Source organism: Vidua macroura, chromosome 12 (assembly GCF_024509145.1).
Source record: "Vidua macroura isolate BioBank_ID:100142 chromosome 12, ASM2450914v1, whole genome shotgun sequence".
NCBI classification, from domain to species: domain Eukaryota; kingdom Metazoa; phylum Chordata; class Aves; order Passeriformes; family Viduidae; genus Vidua; species Vidua macroura.
The window spans coordinates 5859634-5877828 of record NC_071582.1 but is presented as its reverse complement, the minus strand read 5'-3'; the positions used below and the strand labels follow the sequence as shown (position 1 = coordinate 5877828).

Sequence of the window (18195 nt, the reverse complement as noted above, 5' to 3'; positions counted from 1 at the left end):
TCTTCCTTCCATTCTATGTTATTCACCAAATTATATTATTTACAACAGAGTACAATTAAAGAATGCCAACAAATTTACAAGGCAATATACAACAAGTGCTACCCAAGAAAAGTTAAGAAGCTAGGGAGTGGGGTGGGAAGGGGCAGAGATGTTTCTACAAAAAGAAAATACCAATCCAATTACTTAATGGCTTGTGCTCCTGGGCGCTGTGATATTTTTGTACTCAGATCAATTATCTGTACTTTTAGAGTTTCTGCCACATTCTTGTCTTCTTTAATTGTAAGAGAAGTGCTTAACAGCTTCAGTGTCACAACATGAGCAACATACTAGTGAGAAGAACAGAGAAAAGTGAAATTAGTCATCTCAATATGAAAAATGTTTCAGAACTCCTCATTTTAACAAACTAAAATGTGTCTTTCTAAGTTTTTCCAGTCAACTAAGATTAGAAACTCATCTCTATGCAGAAAGCAAAGTACAGATTCTTTACTTTATTCAATGTTTACCAATCATTTCTTTAACGTACAATAGTGTAGTTCAACAAATGCAGAGCAAATACAGTCTCACTCTTTCCAGCATTAAGGAATTTTTTTTAAAACCCTGAAGCAAGCATAGTTAAACTACATTCAGTAGAGGACTCACTAAATCAACCAAGATCATTATAATCTCATTAAATAACTACATTTCAGAAGATACAGCTTGTATGCCTTTATTGTTCTTACTGCTAAATGTCAAATCTTGGCCTTGCCAAGAGAGGGTTCTGACTTCCCAATATATGTACCATTTTATGACTGCATAAATCAGCAACTTCAGAAGGCTCAAATAATATTTCCTACCTGAATTTGAAGCCTTCATCTTTCTTCAGGGTAATGAGAGAGCTGAAGGCATCTTTAATTTGTTGAGTGGTTTGGTTTTTTAAACCATCCCATAGGTTGCTTACCTGCTTTGGTAATGAAAGGTGATGGGAGCTGTCACTATATCCAATAGCAGTATAAAGTTTAGCTTTCTCCTCTGGTGTCATTAGTTCATCAATAGCTAAGAAACAAAAATCCACACAACTTGCACCTTAGTAAATAACAATTACCACCTGTCCTCATATTTGCCTCCTACTACTTCAGCTGTGGTGATACATTCCATTGATTCTTCATATTGCACTAAATTCCAGATTGTGAAATAATTCACAAAAGGGTCTTCACATATATGGTGGTACAGATGTAGCACAGAAATCAATTTAATTTTTATTACAGAAGTATCCATAGCCCCTCATGATGACAATAGATTTCAGGAATTTTAGTAGATCAAACCTCTGATCCAGACAGCAAATCACCAGAAACAGAGTATTGCAATTATCACTATAGCTGTAAGTGCCATATTTTTCTCCTCACCAAGGCTCTGAAAAGCTTATGGCCAATTTAGAAGAATGCCTTATTTGCCAGCTCAATATTGAGTAAGAGGTGCCATAAAATGCACTGCTTATGCCATACCCTCTCCTGCATAGTAGGAAGCAAAAATAATGTATTCTTTTTAATGTATAAAAGTATGTACAATCTCGCTAGTGCATTACAATCTACACTTACTTTCAGGTACAGGTGATTCTTCATCTTCTTTAATCCTAGATTCTCTTTTACCCCAGAAACCACTAAACCATCCTCCACTTTTCTTTTCTGCTTCAGTGCTTTTCTTCTTCAGTAATTTTTGTCCTGATCTTATTGTCTACAAACCAAAAATTAAAACAAATTGGACAAAACACGTAAAGTATACTATTATTAGTTTTTTGTAAATAATTCATATATGTGTGCATGTTGAACATGCATTTAACTGAGGGACAGCAACACCACACCATAAGGAATTCAGAGCTCTTTGACTCACTAGGCGGAAGCAAAAAGAGGACCAGGGTAAGGGACATCTCTCTGTGTATCTGTGCATGAACAGACACAAACACGCCTTATTTTTACTTTGGACAGTTTTTTCTACACATTTCACCAGCTTTTAGACTTCAAAAATGTAGGAACCATACAAAATGACAGTATTTAAGAGAGTACAAAAAGCATTTACATTCCTTAAATCTAGTAGATTTCTTAACCTGGTAGTAACAAATCTGAGGACAAATCCTGTACCATTTAAAAAATTTGAACTTGTTTTTGAACTGGTTTTCAGTTTGGAAATTATTCTACTCTTGTCCTGGAAGGATAGGAAACTTGTCTTCCAACCTATCTATCCTATCATACACATCAGCACAATTTTTTAAAAAATACTATCATGACAAAACCATCCTATTTGAAGTGCTACAAAGTTACTGAACAGAAATGAGTCCTTACCTCAACTTGTGCTTGTTGTCTTGCTAAGATTGTATTGAAGACGTCAAGTTTTCTTTCCAGGTCCTACAAAAATGTATGCTCAAATTATTTGCTGCTAAAACATATTTAGGAAAGGCTCTCCACTATAAATTTTCAACAAGCTCCTTCATATTTACACTCCAATTGATTTCTAGCTCTGCTCATTTCTATCACAGGTATATCCCAGCCCCAGCTGCAAAGCTCACTAGAACATAAAATTCATGTTAGGCAGTCTAGTTTTTTTCTTAACTATATAACTCTTGCACTTCATTAAAAGTATCCATGCTCATTAATCCTCAACCAAAGATAGATTGTTTTTAATGGCACTTTGCTAGTATTTTATTTTGTTTTCCACAATAGGTTATACAGAACTTTGGATTAAGAAGGTATTTTCACAGACCTCTTGTGTTCTTGTAAAACCATCAACCTGGATTACTCTCAATTATAGCTAAAGAATTATTTCATAGAGGGACCAAAAGATAATTCCTCCAAAGAGAAAAGACTCATACCTGGATTTGCCTCTGTGTTTCTTCTGACAGTTTACTCTGTGTTAGCTTGTTCTTGTACACATTTTTGTAGCTCTTCAGAAGCTGCCTGTGATGTTTTATATTACTCCATGACCACATTCGAGTACGTCTTCTGATGTGAACTTCAAGAACACTGTTACCTGCATATTTCCACCTACAATAATTCCATATTTGTGAACAACTTCCCATTTCATTTGTGCATGACAACTTACAGGTTGCAGAGGTAGTTTATTAGAATGCAAACACTTTGTCCACCACTTGCAATTTGAGTAACTTGGCTTATAAAAATTTTTATGTTTTCATCATCACTTTTGAAAAATGGACAGAGGGCTTACATTTAATGCGTGAAGAGCTACAAACCATCCTTATTGACTTCTGCCCGTTTGCAAATTTGGGCTGTTACAGCACTAAGTGCACTTAAGCACTTTGATAATCATTATCAGTTAGTACTTTGAAAAAAGCCAACAAAAATCGTATCAATTCAAATCTACAGCTGACATACATGTTTCCCTTGTATAACATTTGCAAAGTTTTTTCTTTAGCCTTTCTAAAATTACATTTTAACCTCTAGTGAGAGCATTGGCATTTGTTCAGGGGACTTCAGCTTAACAAGTGAGATTTTCATCAACTGGATCTTTTATCACATGAATCTAAGGGCTAAGCAAAGCTCTATGGAAGTTATATCAGCATGTGACCTAGTTTTAAAACTACTTTTAACCGTGAAGGAGAATGAAGAGACTGGAGAAGACTCCAGCATCTCCCAAAGAATGCATGAATGTACACAGCTTACCATTCCCTGGCATTTTTATGAAGAGATACATTTGGTCTAAATCTTCTGTACGGTGCATTGCGAACCATGTAATCTATGGACTCCAGCAGGTCTATCATGCTGAGGTACTAAACACAGGAAAACAGGTTTCTTAGCAGAGGTTCAGGTTTTGCTTGCAGGCAGTGCTTGAACTGCATGTATACCATGGCCTTCAGTATTCCTCACACTACACAGAAATTTAAGTCCATGCATTTTCATTAGTACCTGAAAGTGGACCAACTGCACCCATTCTTCTCAAAGGACACCACTTTGAACGCCTGCTTCCCTCCAAGAACAACAATTTGTAGTTTTACCATCCTGCTCAGCACAAACTCTCAGGCTTTCTCAAACCAACCTTATTCATTTGTCAATGCAGTTTCCCTCATTTTAGAGCTGCCTTTACATTAGTGAACCTTACTGGTACAGTTCTGAACTCAATATATATATACACTTAGACACTGGTAAGATCTAAAAAGCTCTTTAGCCAACTAACTGCAAGTTATCTCTGAATAAATAAGAACACAAAATTGCTGAGGAACCATCTAAATTCGTTTTTTGATATTTCAGCAGGCTTTGTTACCAAAGACAGCACACTCCATTCATTCTCACCCTTGCTTGTACTTTGGCATCTCTTCAGTTATAACACTGGATTATAGTTTAGTAAGATAAAGGCTACTCATGATTGCATTCTCTAGATGAAAAGAATGCTACTGGAAGGGCTGAATACAGATCAGGTGGGTCCCAGAGGGTTCACAGATAAGAGTGTCAGAGTACAAGAATCACCAGGAAGTGACTGTTACACAGAGGGGAGCAGATCCTACACTTTTCCCACAGGTACTGCTAAACAGTTTAGAAATTCTACAGGCATATAAGCACACAAATCCCTAAGAATATTTTCCAGTGAAAAAACACTATAGTTCATCACAAACTGAAATGGGTGATAAATACCAAACCAACTTGCCTGTGGCTTAGTGAATTCAATGACAATTCTGTGTACTTCTACATTACAATCAATCTTAGGAGTTTTCAGTTCTACTTCTGCATATGGGTTGATATAGAGTCTTGCAGAGGCTGACACTGGTCTAAAAACTTGAAGATAAAAAAAATTGAGATGGATTTTTACTTAAATATAACAAGGAATAGATCAAACACATCAATAGATAACATGCATGCTCAAGCCCCACAGAATGAGGATGCAATTCTTACCAACAACAATTAAGATAGCCCTGCAATAGTCAGAAAGCATACAAGCCCTAATATGTTCTATTACGTTATGGTTTTTCTAAAATGAAGATAGTATGGCCATGCCTGCAGGATCAGATCAGGCTGTTGTACACTAGCATGCTCAGAACAGTTTACATTCATTCATTCCTAGCTCACTTACTGTACTGGTAGTCTTCAGGCTGGTGACCATGACAGGGAATTCCTCTTTTCAGCTGATCCTGTAAAGGGATACAATACTGCCTAACAATTGCTGAAGAGCATTACTTGTTTAGAGTTCTCAAAACTTTGAGTAGACAACTCAAGTTCAAAATGTGTATTTTGCAGACTTCTGCAGCTCTCCATTCAAGCTGTGTATCAATTTGTCTTTTCACTTCAGACTGAGATTCAGAGAAAAAAAAAAGGAAAACATCCACAGGCAGGCAATGCCACATGAACTTGGCTGTTCTTAGACAGCTGGATGGTTTTAAGCACTTCAGAGTTTTGATTTGATCTTTGATGTTAGAACCAAGCTCACTAGGTTAAGTACATTACTTGTTAAGAGCAAAATAAAACAAAAATAAAGGTATCCATAAAAGATGAGCACAAAAGAAAAAGGGAAAGTAGTAGTATTCTTCAAGGACACACAGAACACCTTTATAAACATAATAGGTGAAAAATATATCATGTCTAAACCCTATAGGGGTTGATAACAAATGAGGTTCAGAAAATATTATTAGCAATAGTGCAATGGATTAACATATGATCCTAAACACAGTGACTGTAAGTGTGAGGATAAATCAGTGTGGTCTAGCTTGGAATACTACAAGAGCCAGAGAATATAGTAATTAATGCACTTTCTTCTACATTACCAGTATTTGTTCACGGGAGCCATGATAATACATTTTGCTGTGTATGTTCCAATAAGCACTGAGGCTGTCCAGGCACAAAAGCTGCACAGGAAAGAAAACATGCAAGAAACTGCATACTCTGTATTCAACCCATTCTACGAATTTAGCTTTCCATTTGTGAAAATAAAAAAACATATGAAAGCAGATAAGACAGCAAATGAACCATTAATATTGAGATGTATTTAATCTGACAACACTATTTTGGAATGATAATTGAATTGCAAGCTTTTAAAGCACATGTACATGCACATCTGTTAAACATGACCCTGGATTACAGGGGCGACAGTGCACAAAACTGGTACTTGGCCTAACGAAGAAGCCAAGACTATTAAAACCTTCTTAGATTGTTCCTATAATTCCTTACATTTCTGTGTACTCCTTTCCACACAGGTTTGGGGGTGGTTCAGGAGGTGGGCAGGGAGAACAGAGAGACTGCTTAGCTCCCAGAATCCCAGTTACATTAGGAATGCAAATTAGATTAGAAAATGGCAATTTGACAACCTGTTTGAAATCATAGTTTCCACGCAGGCTTGCTGCACAGTGTATTGAACAAGGGGATCAGCATTCACATTTAAGATAAATTATTTAAACTATGGAGTTTGTTTAAGTTTATGCCTTACATAAAAACATTTAGTTGTGCTCTACTTGTGCTTAAACATACATCCAAAATAAAGGAAAACAAATTCAAAAAGCAAACTATTTTTTCAACTTTATTTAGAGCCCCAGGTTTACTAGTCTCCAGGATCAGTTGCTTTTTTCACTTGTTTAGGAAAAAAACCCACAACAAATTACCTTGTATATTATTTTTGCAGCTTCATTCAGAATGGAAGGTGTCCAGTTCTCATTTGTTGTCTAAAAGTTAAAAGTGACAAAAGCAATTTTGTGCATCTTAGCTAACATATTTGTGGTTTATCCTATGCTTCCAAGCAACAAACGCACCCAGCTTTTCTGCATACACACACATCAAGATAACATACTGTTATCTTAACACAGTTTTAGTCAAGAAAGCATTTGACTTCAATTGAAAAAACTTGCCCAGAACTCAGAAAAAAAAACCAGAATCATTGTATCACTTTTACATGCAACACACACTTCCTCCTATTAACTGAATAAAAAAAAAAAAAAAAAAAAAAGAAAAATCTGTCAGTTTACTTTCATACTTTGATATTCAACTCCTCATCCTACCCATAAAATGCTTAACAGCTAAGGCAAAGAGAGGTTAGCTGAAATTTTCACTCCCCATTTCTCAAAAGGCCTGGCAAAACACCAAATTCTTGATCACCACGATGCAATGTTTGCCCTCATTTACTATGCCTGGACATAACCTGCCCAGCTTCAAAGGTAACTCAGATCATTAGAACAAATCACCAAGTCTCAGAAAGTGTTATGTTCCTTGATCCTCTTCCCTTCTGCTTGCTCAAACTGCCAGTACTATTTGCATGAATAAAAGATTGTCTTCACTTCCAGCTGTATGCATACTGTCACTGTATCTTCTTACTATGTTCCTCTTCCTTTCTGCTACTCCAAAGACAAGCAAACTGAACACACAAGAACATGCATTCACACACACATTACCAGTAAACTAAGCTCGCCCAACGTCATTCCCAAGGAAATCGGACACTGTGGGTTTGTGATCTACAAAAACAGAAAAACCAGTTATTTATTTCTCTTGATGCAGATAAACGTAGCCTTAAAGTTGACTGAAATCCTGAACTGTTCTGAGCAACTTTCTTTGCTTAGTAAATCTAACTGAAACATTACTGAAACCCCCTAAGATAGGCCAAAACTAATATGGCTGTATTGTAAACTTCAATTGTGAAGTATTGTGTACTATTGTGAACTTCAATTCAAACTGAAAATTTCTTTTGGATTCTAATATCATTATAAAGGGAAAAAAATTATAATTAGAGTACCACATCTCAGTCAGCTATATCACCTCATGATATGTACTTCTATAACCTCTTTAACTTTAGTGTCTCTGAAAACAGTCCCAAAGAAAGGTTTGAGAAATACACTATTATCCAGTGCTTGTCTTTTAAACTCAATTGTCTCAGTCTCTAACAAACTGCTTAATCATTTTACTAAAGGAAGGTAAAACTAGAAATACCAGTTTGGTTCATATAAACAAACATTCTTGTTCATCAATTAAGTGTTTTCAACAGTTTGCCTTCAGACCCATCTGTAAACCCTTCAGCTTCTGCCATTCTGGACTCTCCCCAGGACACTGAAAACCTCTGTGCATTCACTGCAGGCAGCAATATGTGACAACAGACACTGCCCACATTTAGTGAGCAAGGCAGCACTGGACAAGGAGAAAGAGAACATCTGCTTCACATATCCATATTTCTGGCATTCAGTCATATCTGGGGCAAGTTATTTGAAGAGATGCAGAAGAAACCACAGCAATTTTTTCAAGGGCACAAACACAGTTTCTCAATGGACTACAGAATCAGAACTGCATTGAAGGCCAATTTAAAATTAAGACAATATGCCCCAGTTACTTACATCATCTTCGTATTTAACATGAATGCCTGTGATTTTGACTTGCACATTTTTTATAACTTGAGTTGCAAGTTTTTCTAAGAAAGTATCCTTCTTCTCCTCCTTTGGTTTGTCTAGAACAAGAATTTTTTAAAAGTCAGTATTTAGTGTAATAATTGCATCTTTAATTACATTACATCAAAAACTACAGCAATGTAAATTTAATATTTCCTCTAAATTAACATTAGCTTTCACTTATTTATATTACATATTTATGTTTTTTTCCTTTTCTGCACATCCATATTCTGAGGATATGATAGTAGCTGCCCATGCACAACTTAACCACAAGAAAACACTTGTCTAAATTTCAGTCAAAACAGTTTGGCACACAGTAAGTTCTGGATTAATATACTCCTTCTATTCTTTCCAAGGTAAAAGGTTCTCTCCTAAAAGTCCCTCAATGAGGGGTTTCAAGAAGCAAATGAGTAAGAGCAATTTAGCACAAAATACCCTTGAATAATGCATGCAAAGGCAAGGAGTAATATTTACAATCCTTCATTTTTTCATTATAGTGATATGGCTCTACCATCTCAGGCTGTGTTGCAGCATTTTACCTGAAGAATGGCTGGATGACTGAGCTGCTTGTCTTCTAGCTACCTTTACAGGCTACACTGTTGTGTTCAGTACCCTCCCTACAATATGGCTATTCCAGCAAATGCCATTGATCAGCCTACCAAGCTTATACATTTTTGTTGGAAATGCTACAGATGGCTCAAGTTGAAGAAATAGTCATGGCTATAGAGAAAAATAAGGACTACAGGTTTTGACTCGGCTTACTTGAACTGTTTCTAACTTTTTACATATGCAATGCACGGTGAACAAAGCACATATCTAACTTTGTACATCCTGCTAAAAGAATGAGATTTTTTTTTAAAAGTTTTCAGAGGGTCAGGAAATCTGCATAAAAATGGAAACTTCACTATTGAACATGATATAATGCAGTTTTAGTCAAGAAAGCATTTGACTTCAATTGAAAAAACTTGCCCGAACTCAGAAAAAAAACCAGAATCATTGTATCACTTTTACATGCAACACACATTTCCTATTAACTGAATAAAAAAAAAAAAAAAAAGGAGAAGTCCTTATCAAAGTTTCATGATCTCTAAGCACAAGGAACCCATTAACATTTTTGCAGCCATATGCAGCTACCAGCAGCAATTTGTGTAACACCTTGCAAAGCTTATCTTGGGTCCCCACAAAACTGCAAGTCTGTGTACAGCTGCAGCTTCCTCCAAGACCAAATACATAATGATACAACGACACGGGACATGTCAATTCTGCACAGTTTAGTGTTTATAGACAGTGATTATCCTCTTGGGGAACAACATCAGTTTCATTCCTGTTTAAATACGTCATAGCACTAAATCAGTTATTTAGAACAGAGAGCTAAAAGGTGATGAAAAAGACTGTTTACTGCTATAGCACCAGTTTCAGGTTTTCTTTACCTATTAACTGGAATCTTACAAAAATCAGACAAACTGACGTAACTCACACGTGCAGTATTCCAATAGTCACTGTGAAGTGCCACTAGTTTACAGTTCTGCTGCAAATACTACAGATAGTTCAAGATGAAGGAACAAACACAACTATCCAAGTAAAGAGAAACAAGGACTCTCTTTAGACTCACTGGATCCAGAGAACAGATACACAGCAAAAAGAGCTCTCTCCAATTTATATCCTCTCTTTCAAACAGGAGGAAAAGGGTCTCATTGGATGGACAGCCAAGGCTATTAAAAACTAATCCAAGCATAAAGCCAAAACAAGCCTTAAAGTTAAAAGCCATAACTGTTACCCACCTTTTGAGTGATCACGACCTCTAAAGGGTCTCTTAAAATGCTTTTTGTACTTTTTACGCTTACGTCCTTTTGTAATGCAAGCAATTTTTTGGAAAAAGGATAAAATTCAAGTTAGTAAAGCAGAAATGTAAGAAAGCATAAGAAAATGTGGAAGAAGGTTTAGCCTGTCTTAAAGCATAATGGCTTAGAAGGTCTCATTAAAAGCTTTTCAAGAATTCCAGCTGTGTTAAGCAAACAATCAGCTACTTCTCATAGCATAATATAAAAATCTAGAAGAGGTTTCTACCATACAAGGACATAATTTTCAAGCTAAGATACAGATGTATGTGGAAACCCAAAGAACGCTTTCCAATAGGATTCTCATGATAATCAACAGTATGGTATGAAAGCACTCTGAAAGAACAAATCCAGTAACCACAAAAGAGACATACAAAAATGATGATTCTAAAAGCTGTACATGAAATTAAATTCCATAATTTACACACATTTTACAACCCACAAAATCACATTTCATTATTTAAATGATGCTGAAGAATTTTCCACAATTCTGCAGAAAACTAGTTTGGTGAGTTGCATTGTTTCTTCCCCCCCTCTGGCCATCCCAGCAAAAGTAACTCAGCAATAGTGCTGCCTGTGTCTATCTTTATGGGGTTGGAGCATGAGAAGGGTGTATCCCACAAAGCAACAAGGAAGCAAATATAACAGTGTACCTAACCTAACCATGGGGAACACCTTGATGTCATTTGGAGGCTTGTTCAAACAAAGGAGGGAAATTGTCTGCCAAGATTTCAACTGTCTTGCAGGTAAGGTGATAGGGTGGTCACTATATAAATAATAAAAAGGAAAACCTAAACAAATAGAAACATTTTATTTTGGATAGTTCCTTTTAACAGTACAAGTAATCCTTTATCAAGGTTACTTTAAAAGGACAGCTTCCTTCACTTACTATTGAATTAGCAGGTCTCTGGCTTTCACTCCCATGTATGACAAAACTAAGGAAACAGGATATTCCTCTTCACCCACATCCACTACTACGGAGAAACTAAATGTATGTTTTTAAGTTCATTTTACACCTGTGCTCAGATAACAACTCAAGGAAGAAACTTTGGCCAAGTGTAAATTTCTGAAAATCAGGTTTCAGAAGTTAAAAATAAAGCATGACCAAAAAACAATAGTTCCCCTGAACTTCAAGGGAAGCTGTTTCCTTGCCTAACTTGAGAGCAATGCAAATAAAGAGAAAGAGAGGAAAGCATGCGAATGCCTTCAATAGTTCATTTTGTCTGTCCCTGGCTTCAAGACAGCCTGGACTTCCATTATCTTAAGCCCAGACACATTAAGGAAGGGTAATCACTCTCCAAACAGCTAAAGATGGTGTTGTAAAATTATAGTAGAATATTGTCAGCATTTTATAACATTCTTGAGCTCAACATGACTGATGGAAATCTAAATAGTCTCCTAATCTTCTCAAACAGCCACTCAATTAAAAAGGGACTAAGTAATTGCAAGATTCCACTTGAATCCACATTCATTAAAATCTTCTTTCGAGAACCACCAATATGTGGATGTTTACCAAACAAGTATTGTTTTCTCACTTCTACATTTGGCTGCTTTGCAGAGGGGGACTTTTAAACATCTAAACTGCCTGCTCATCATGCATGTATAAAATGCAACTAACCATGCATACCCACCAGGCTTGGTGTCCTTGTAAACCAGACTCTCCAACCCATACAAGGAATCTTGTGAATGCGTGCCTTGGTCCACATGGCAGCAAATAACCAAAAAAATGCATTTGGTTTAAAAAAAGGAAATCAACTTGTGATTTAATATTAAGTTCACCAAACCTGTATGACAATGTAGTATTTCCATTACAGTATCTGACAGCCCAATTAATTTCAGAATATGTAGTTTCAGTGATTACCTACATAGGAAAATCGTGTCATTTACATTTTTCTTGTAACCAGCAAAAGACCTGCAACCTCTGGTCTCCATATATGAGGTCTGATAGAGACAGACTGTAACAGCTTAGAAAAAAGAAAATCGTTTCATCAGCTTGTGTCAGCAGTTTCCCTCTCACACTACCTTACCAACAGTGCCATGACCATTTTGCTGAGTATTTGAAGAGCACATCAAAAGAAATTATCTCTAGGCCTATTTATACTCTTAAATCCAAGGATTGAATCAAGATTCTAAACATGTTAATATAAATCAAGTATTAATCAGAAAATAAAATACAACTGAGAAATCATGAACCCTGACAAATTTCTATTCAAGATATTTCCTAGCTTTTCAGCAGCTATTGTATGCTCTTAAAAGCCTAGAGAGAGAGCTGAATTTCTTAGAATTTTATGGTTCAGTAGGGCAACATTGGTTCCAAGATTTCTATACCAAGCAAAAGCAAAGGATCTGCTCATGCAGGACTTACACAAGTCCTCTTGAGTACAATATTCTAGTACAGCACCACAAACACAAATGGCTACCACTGAAATATGATCATAGGATAACAGAACTTCTCGAGTTAAAGTAGAAAACAATCCAATTTAAATGTTCCTCTTGCTTTTCCTTCTCAAGGCTTAAAGTTTAAAACTGGAGAACATGACTAAAACTAAATCTAATTCTCTTTCTTTATATAACCAGTTGAGCTACTAAGCTACCATTTTTCTATGACGATTTTTTTTCAAAAGCATTACAAACAGTACAAGTAATTACAAACACTGGATCTAGTACATTTTTATTGAAAAAGAAAACTGCTGGTGGTGCACAGATTAATTCTTAAATACATGAAGCTCCAGAATGGGAATTCCTCAAGCAGTACCCATTAGGTTAAGTTCATCTTATTACACTATCCTTTCATCCTATTGCTACTGGTGCAGTGTTTCAGCATTGGCTGAAACACTGCTGCTGTACAGGACCCACGTGCTACTCAACTGAGGTTAAACTTCTACCAACATTCCTTCACCCCAGTATCAGGTAATGGCTGCAAAATTCATTCACTGAAGTTGTCTTAGCCCTCATATATTTTCTGGCATATTAAAGACAAGAAATAAAGCAAAGCTCCTTTCTTCATTGCAGCCAGATTATCAGATTGCCATTTGAAGGAAACTGCACATGTACCTCTCAAACTAGCAGAGCAGGAAAAAGGCCACAGATTCTGGCCTTTTTGACTCTGGCCCTTTTGGAGTCTTTTGACTCCTCCACAGACTGGAGAATTAAATGAGCAAAGGGATTACAACCAAACTCTTTTCTCCAAGTGTTGAAAGCACCATCTCTTTCCCAGTAACTTTTCCATGAGTTGCAGCATTACAAGTATCATAGAAATGCATCTTAAGAAGCATTACACAAGCCAACAAATAGGTCTCAATTCAGACAAAAACTTCAGTGATAACTTTTTCCTCCAACACATGTAGTTACCTGTCACTGGTTCTGAGCTTGGTTTCTGTCCAAACAAGCCAAACTGATACCATAATTCTATTAAAGGTATGGGTTATGACAATATAAGCAAATAGGAAAAAAAAAAAAAAAAAATCACCACCACGAAACAAGTTAACAGGACTTAATTGAGAGCTTAACACGTTTTATGACCTAGAGCAAAAGTTTAAGGTTCCTATGTTCGTGCTCAGTTGTTTTGTTGTGTCATGAATTATTTCCTGCTGACAAGAGTTTCATTTCCCAAACCAGTCCAAACTCAGTAGATCATAAAAGCACAGCAGAAACTGAAACAAAAGCATTATCATTGCAGTAAAAGTTTACAAGCTTTACCTCTCCCCTTAAAGGTTCCTTTCAGCAAAGAACAACCTACCACACACACCTCTAAAACACACAGTTAAACATCTATTATTCTGGTGCTAAAACAAGATAGCATTACCCTCACGCTATGTACTTTCTATTGTTCTATATGGTCCTGTTCCCCTAAAGCACCAAGGAAAAAGAAAAAGAAAAGACATACCAGATGAATAAATTCCCATTTCCCATGGAAGCTGACCGGATAAATGAATGGTAAACAAACAAATAACATTTCTTTCAAGCTTTAGAGTAAAAAGCCCTTTCAAAACACTGTAGTAAAATTAGCTAGACACTTGAAAAAACAAAATTTATTAAGTCTATTGGAAACCAGGACTTTTCTTTCTCAGCACAGCCTAAGTCCTCAAATTCCAATGGAGATTTGCATTATTAAGCCAGTACCTTTTTCTGCTGCTTTCTGCAAGGCTTCCTCGATTCTTGCCAGTTCCTTTTGTTTATTATCCTGCAGGTATTTTTCTTCCTTCTCTGCATCATATTTAACACCTGTAAGCCAAGTTGGGAAAGCATTAATCCTAAATCTCAAGATATATAAATGCATTATCAAGCAATGCACCATATATCATGTTGCAAAACACCTTGTCTGAGGGAAAAGTTATTCTTTTTTCATTGCTGAACACTGCAGCTAGCCTCCAAAACTGCTGTTTTTACACCATTACACATTATCTCACAGGAGAATTCTTCTGAGGAAATTCAGACCCCTAAGAGTGGTCTGTGCAATATAAGACAGATTTTTAAGTTCTTCTATACATATATTTCATGCTCCAGGAACTTGCAAGTTTTCTCATCATACCAGAGGTTCTGATTTCAGAGAAAACTAAAAATTGTTTGACCCCCTTCCTTCTCCCTACAAACAGTACAAATGGAATTATTACCTTTGACTGTTATCATTTAGAAGCAGATAAACAGATAAAGATCTAAACCATGCCAAAAAGCTGGATTCAGGATAAGCAAGTTTTAGAAGAAATTTGGCTGTTGAATTGAACTTGGAATGAATACAACCAAGGATCTCCATAAAAGCAACAGGTGCTGTTTTCTCCCACCCTTCTACTAACTTGCCAGCATATGTGTAGAAACTTCTCTGAGGGAGCAGAATGTAAAAAGGGTGGCTCACATGAACTACTTACTATTATAGACTCATTTACATGGTACCCTTAGATATTTTTCTCTTCCCTTATTTAAGTGTTGCTGAGAAGTTTACATACTTGCTCCAGGAACTATCAGAAGATACAAGCCTTCTAGAGTTGCAACAACTGCCTCCCCATAGAGATTCTTCCAAGGAATCTTCAGAGTAAGTTTATCTAAACAAAGCAGATACAGTTACATCAAAACAAACATCTCCACTGTTCTTCGCACTGCACTGGTCCAAAGAACACCTTCAGCATTAAAGCATTAATCCTGTATCTTGATGTCCTAAACACCTTAGAAGGTTAGGAGAAACCACACGGGCATAAACATTTTATAAAACCCTTGAAGTGATATAATATATGCAGAGGAAACATAAGCCATAATTTTAAGCAAAAAGTCACAGTCTGAGTCAGAATACTTCAAATCAAGACCTGAGATCATGACTGAAGTTCAATTCACTGAGGTGAATATGATTTTCCCAGGAAGTAGAAGAAAAAATACTACACATAAATCTCCTACAAATGTTTCATGTGAAAAAGCAATGCTGACTACCAGAGAAAGGAATTTACAAAAAAAAAAAAAAAATCTAAGAGTTCCTAAACCTTTGGCATGTTCGTCAGTTTCAGGAATTTAACTTAAGTTCTTCATAGTCTAAATCAGTCCTTTAAAGAACAACACATACTCTGTCTACACTAAACAGCTCCCTTGATCATTCATGTCTCTGGGAAGAACCTCTCAGATGTGTTTTTCATATCTGTAAAATTACACAAACAGGGTTTGCTAACATCAATAACATCAATGGCAGTCACATTGAATTTCTATGCCAGTTTCAACAGTGAGTATAATTACACTTCAGAAAGCTTAATAAAAGAAATTCAGGGGCAAGACTGATCTTACAGCTTGTATTAAAATTTCCATTGCAATAGTTGTGTTGGAACTAAAACTTACCTATCTGACCAACTTTTATTCTAAAAGGTACATCCAGTTCACTCTGTAAACGACAAAAATAAAGTATTGAACAGAAGTAGTAGTAAAAATCAAATAAATAAATTTAAATTACATTTGCAAAGTACTGTATTTACATACAGAAATTAAAAGCTAGTTATTTTCTACTGGAAAATCTTAGAAGGAAAACAAGACAGCAGCAGACAGGCAAACTAGAGGAAAAAAGAAGAACTGGAGCACATAATATTCTTTTGATCCCTTCTTTTTCAAGAAAGTGTAGGCTACTTCTCTGAAAGTGGTGTTCAATATTGACCTCCCTTTAACTACTTTTGCATGGATATCTAACATATTACAATTGTAAGGCTGTCAGAACCATCCCTTACTTTATATTCTTGATTTGGTCTTGGCTCTGGTCAGTCACATACATGACTTTGCATTTTTCTACATCAGAACTGCTGGAATCTGAATCAACCCCCATAAGAAGGAAAGGCATGTACAAAGTAACACTTCTTTCCTTTCTTATCTACTAGACATGAAGATATTTGCAGCAATTGATTTGAAGTACAACAAAGCCATCAGGAATGGATGAAATAGACAAGCAAAATATGAAACTTTAGAATAACAAAGAGAAGCCAGTGATTAGGTCTATAAAGATCCAATGTGTTTACAGTGCACAGAAGAGTAACAGTTCTTTTTAGTGAAGTTGAAACCCACTAAATTTTGGAGCAAGATTCTCTCAGTAGTACAGATGTTCATTATCCAAATTAAGGAACATGAAAATTAGCCAAGTAACTTGTTTTTCCAGACAAGAGTATGGGAACTTAATGCAAGTTACTTCTGTTTTTCAACCACGGCTTTTCTTTCTCTGTTCCAGTAAAATGAGCAAAATTAGAAGCAGTTAACCAAGAACTTACTTCCTATAACCAGTAATAAAGAACTCAGTGTATCCTTTTGTGAGACTACAGTGAGCAACATTTTATCCTAAGTCTCAGTCTTTAAACTCACAAAACCAATTTGAAGTTATTAGGATACTTACTAATGCATTCTCCTTTATCTGTAAATTGTCAAGTGCCACATTACCTGTTTAGAAGAAAGGGAGAAGTACAGAAAAAATTACTTCAATTATTACTCATGTTAGAAAAAGGAACACAACCACAATCCTACCAAGTACTTATGAATAAAACCTGAAAACCTTGTTCCAGGTACAGAATAACACAATAAACTTGTAATTTGTAAGAACCACTAAACATGGGTTACAGAAAAAATTTCAGTTGGAAGAGATGATAAAAACATCACCAACTTAGATGTCAACATGTTTCTACTCTATTAGATACACCCACAAGAATAGGAAGTCTTTCTTATTACTCACTTAGTGTGAATGACAACTGCAGTTTCTATCAACGTTGGGTAGACTTGGAAAATGGCATCTTGTTTTTCATGATTCCACATAAAAGAAAAATCATGAATCACAGAGCCACAAAAACACATGCCTGTGTTCACAAAAACATTAACTTTTCCTGACACAGACAACATAATAGGATTTCTAAATGAAACACTGTCACAGAATTATACCTGAGGAAAGCCCATATACTTCTTAGTGCTTTAATGTCAGATTCCTTAGAGCTATATTCTATTTCAAGTATAGATATTAATATTGCTAAATGCTAAAATACGTACAACCATGACGAGTAAAAATAAGGTGATGACTTACCTACGGAAGGCGCCTAAACCAGCTAACTTCCCTAGACAGTACTTCAGCTGATTTTCTGCATGACTACAGCATAGCGAACGGAAATGTTTTGATACATTCACCGAGAACAGCTACTCCACGCACCTGCACTCTCCCGGCTGTTTTATACGTATTATTTAAACCGATAACTGAAATACACGGCTCCCCAAGCACCCCGTCAGCTGCACCGGCACCCAGCGCTCCCGGCACCCGGGGCACTGCGCCATGAGCCCGCCCACAGGTCCAACAGCACCATCGTGCTTCCACCCAGCACCGGAGAGAAGAAATAGGAGAAATAACAGTGGGTTTATCGGTGCCGGCGGTTTCCCCCCTCGAAGCGCTCCGAGGCAATCGCCATGCGCCCGTGCCCCCGCCCCACAGACCGACGCGAGGGAGGGGGCGCCAGGGACGACGGGCACACAAGGGACGACGGGCCTCCAAGCGAGCGGGGACGTGTGCGGCCACACACCGACCGTCCGTCT

The 18195-nt window shown here is 36.6% G+C and overlaps 1 protein-coding gene across 1 annotated transcript in view; it reads right to left on the bottom strand.

Moving 5' to 3' along the window:
* VPS13C (vacuolar protein sorting 13 homolog C) overlaps nucleotides 1-18195 on the bottom strand; it is a 74965-nt gene that overhangs the window by 56424 nt on the left and 346 nt on the right. Inside the window, exons 2-19 of the mRNA XM_053988589.1 lie at nucleotides 17021-17064; nucleotides 15988-16030; nucleotides 15117-15212; nucleotides 14296-14397; nucleotides 11805-11867; nucleotides 10117-10182; nucleotides 8285-8394; nucleotides 7355-7414; nucleotides 6572-6631; nucleotides 5741-5821; nucleotides 5053-5110; nucleotides 4630-4757; nucleotides 3651-3757; nucleotides 2843-3014; nucleotides 2316-2378; nucleotides 1575-1710; nucleotides 938-1032; nucleotides 184-326 (exon numbers count right to left, since the gene is read on the bottom strand). Of these exons, the coding sequence (XP_053844564.1) occupies nucleotides 184-326; nucleotides 938-1032; nucleotides 1575-1710; nucleotides 2316-2378; nucleotides 2843-3014; nucleotides 3651-3757; nucleotides 4630-4757; nucleotides 5053-5110; nucleotides 5741-5821; nucleotides 6572-6631; nucleotides 7355-7414; nucleotides 8285-8394; nucleotides 10117-10182; nucleotides 11805-11867; nucleotides 14296-14397; nucleotides 15117-15212; nucleotides 15988-16030; nucleotides 17021-17064 (1627 nt within the window). The remainder of the gene's footprint in view (nucleotides 1-183; nucleotides 327-937; nucleotides 1033-1574; nucleotides 1711-2315; nucleotides 2379-2842; nucleotides 3015-3650; nucleotides 3758-4629; nucleotides 4758-5052; nucleotides 5111-5740; nucleotides 5822-6571; nucleotides 6632-7354; nucleotides 7415-8284; nucleotides 8395-10116; nucleotides 10183-11804; nucleotides 11868-14295; nucleotides 14398-15116; nucleotides 15213-15987; nucleotides 16031-17020; nucleotides 17065-18195) is intronic.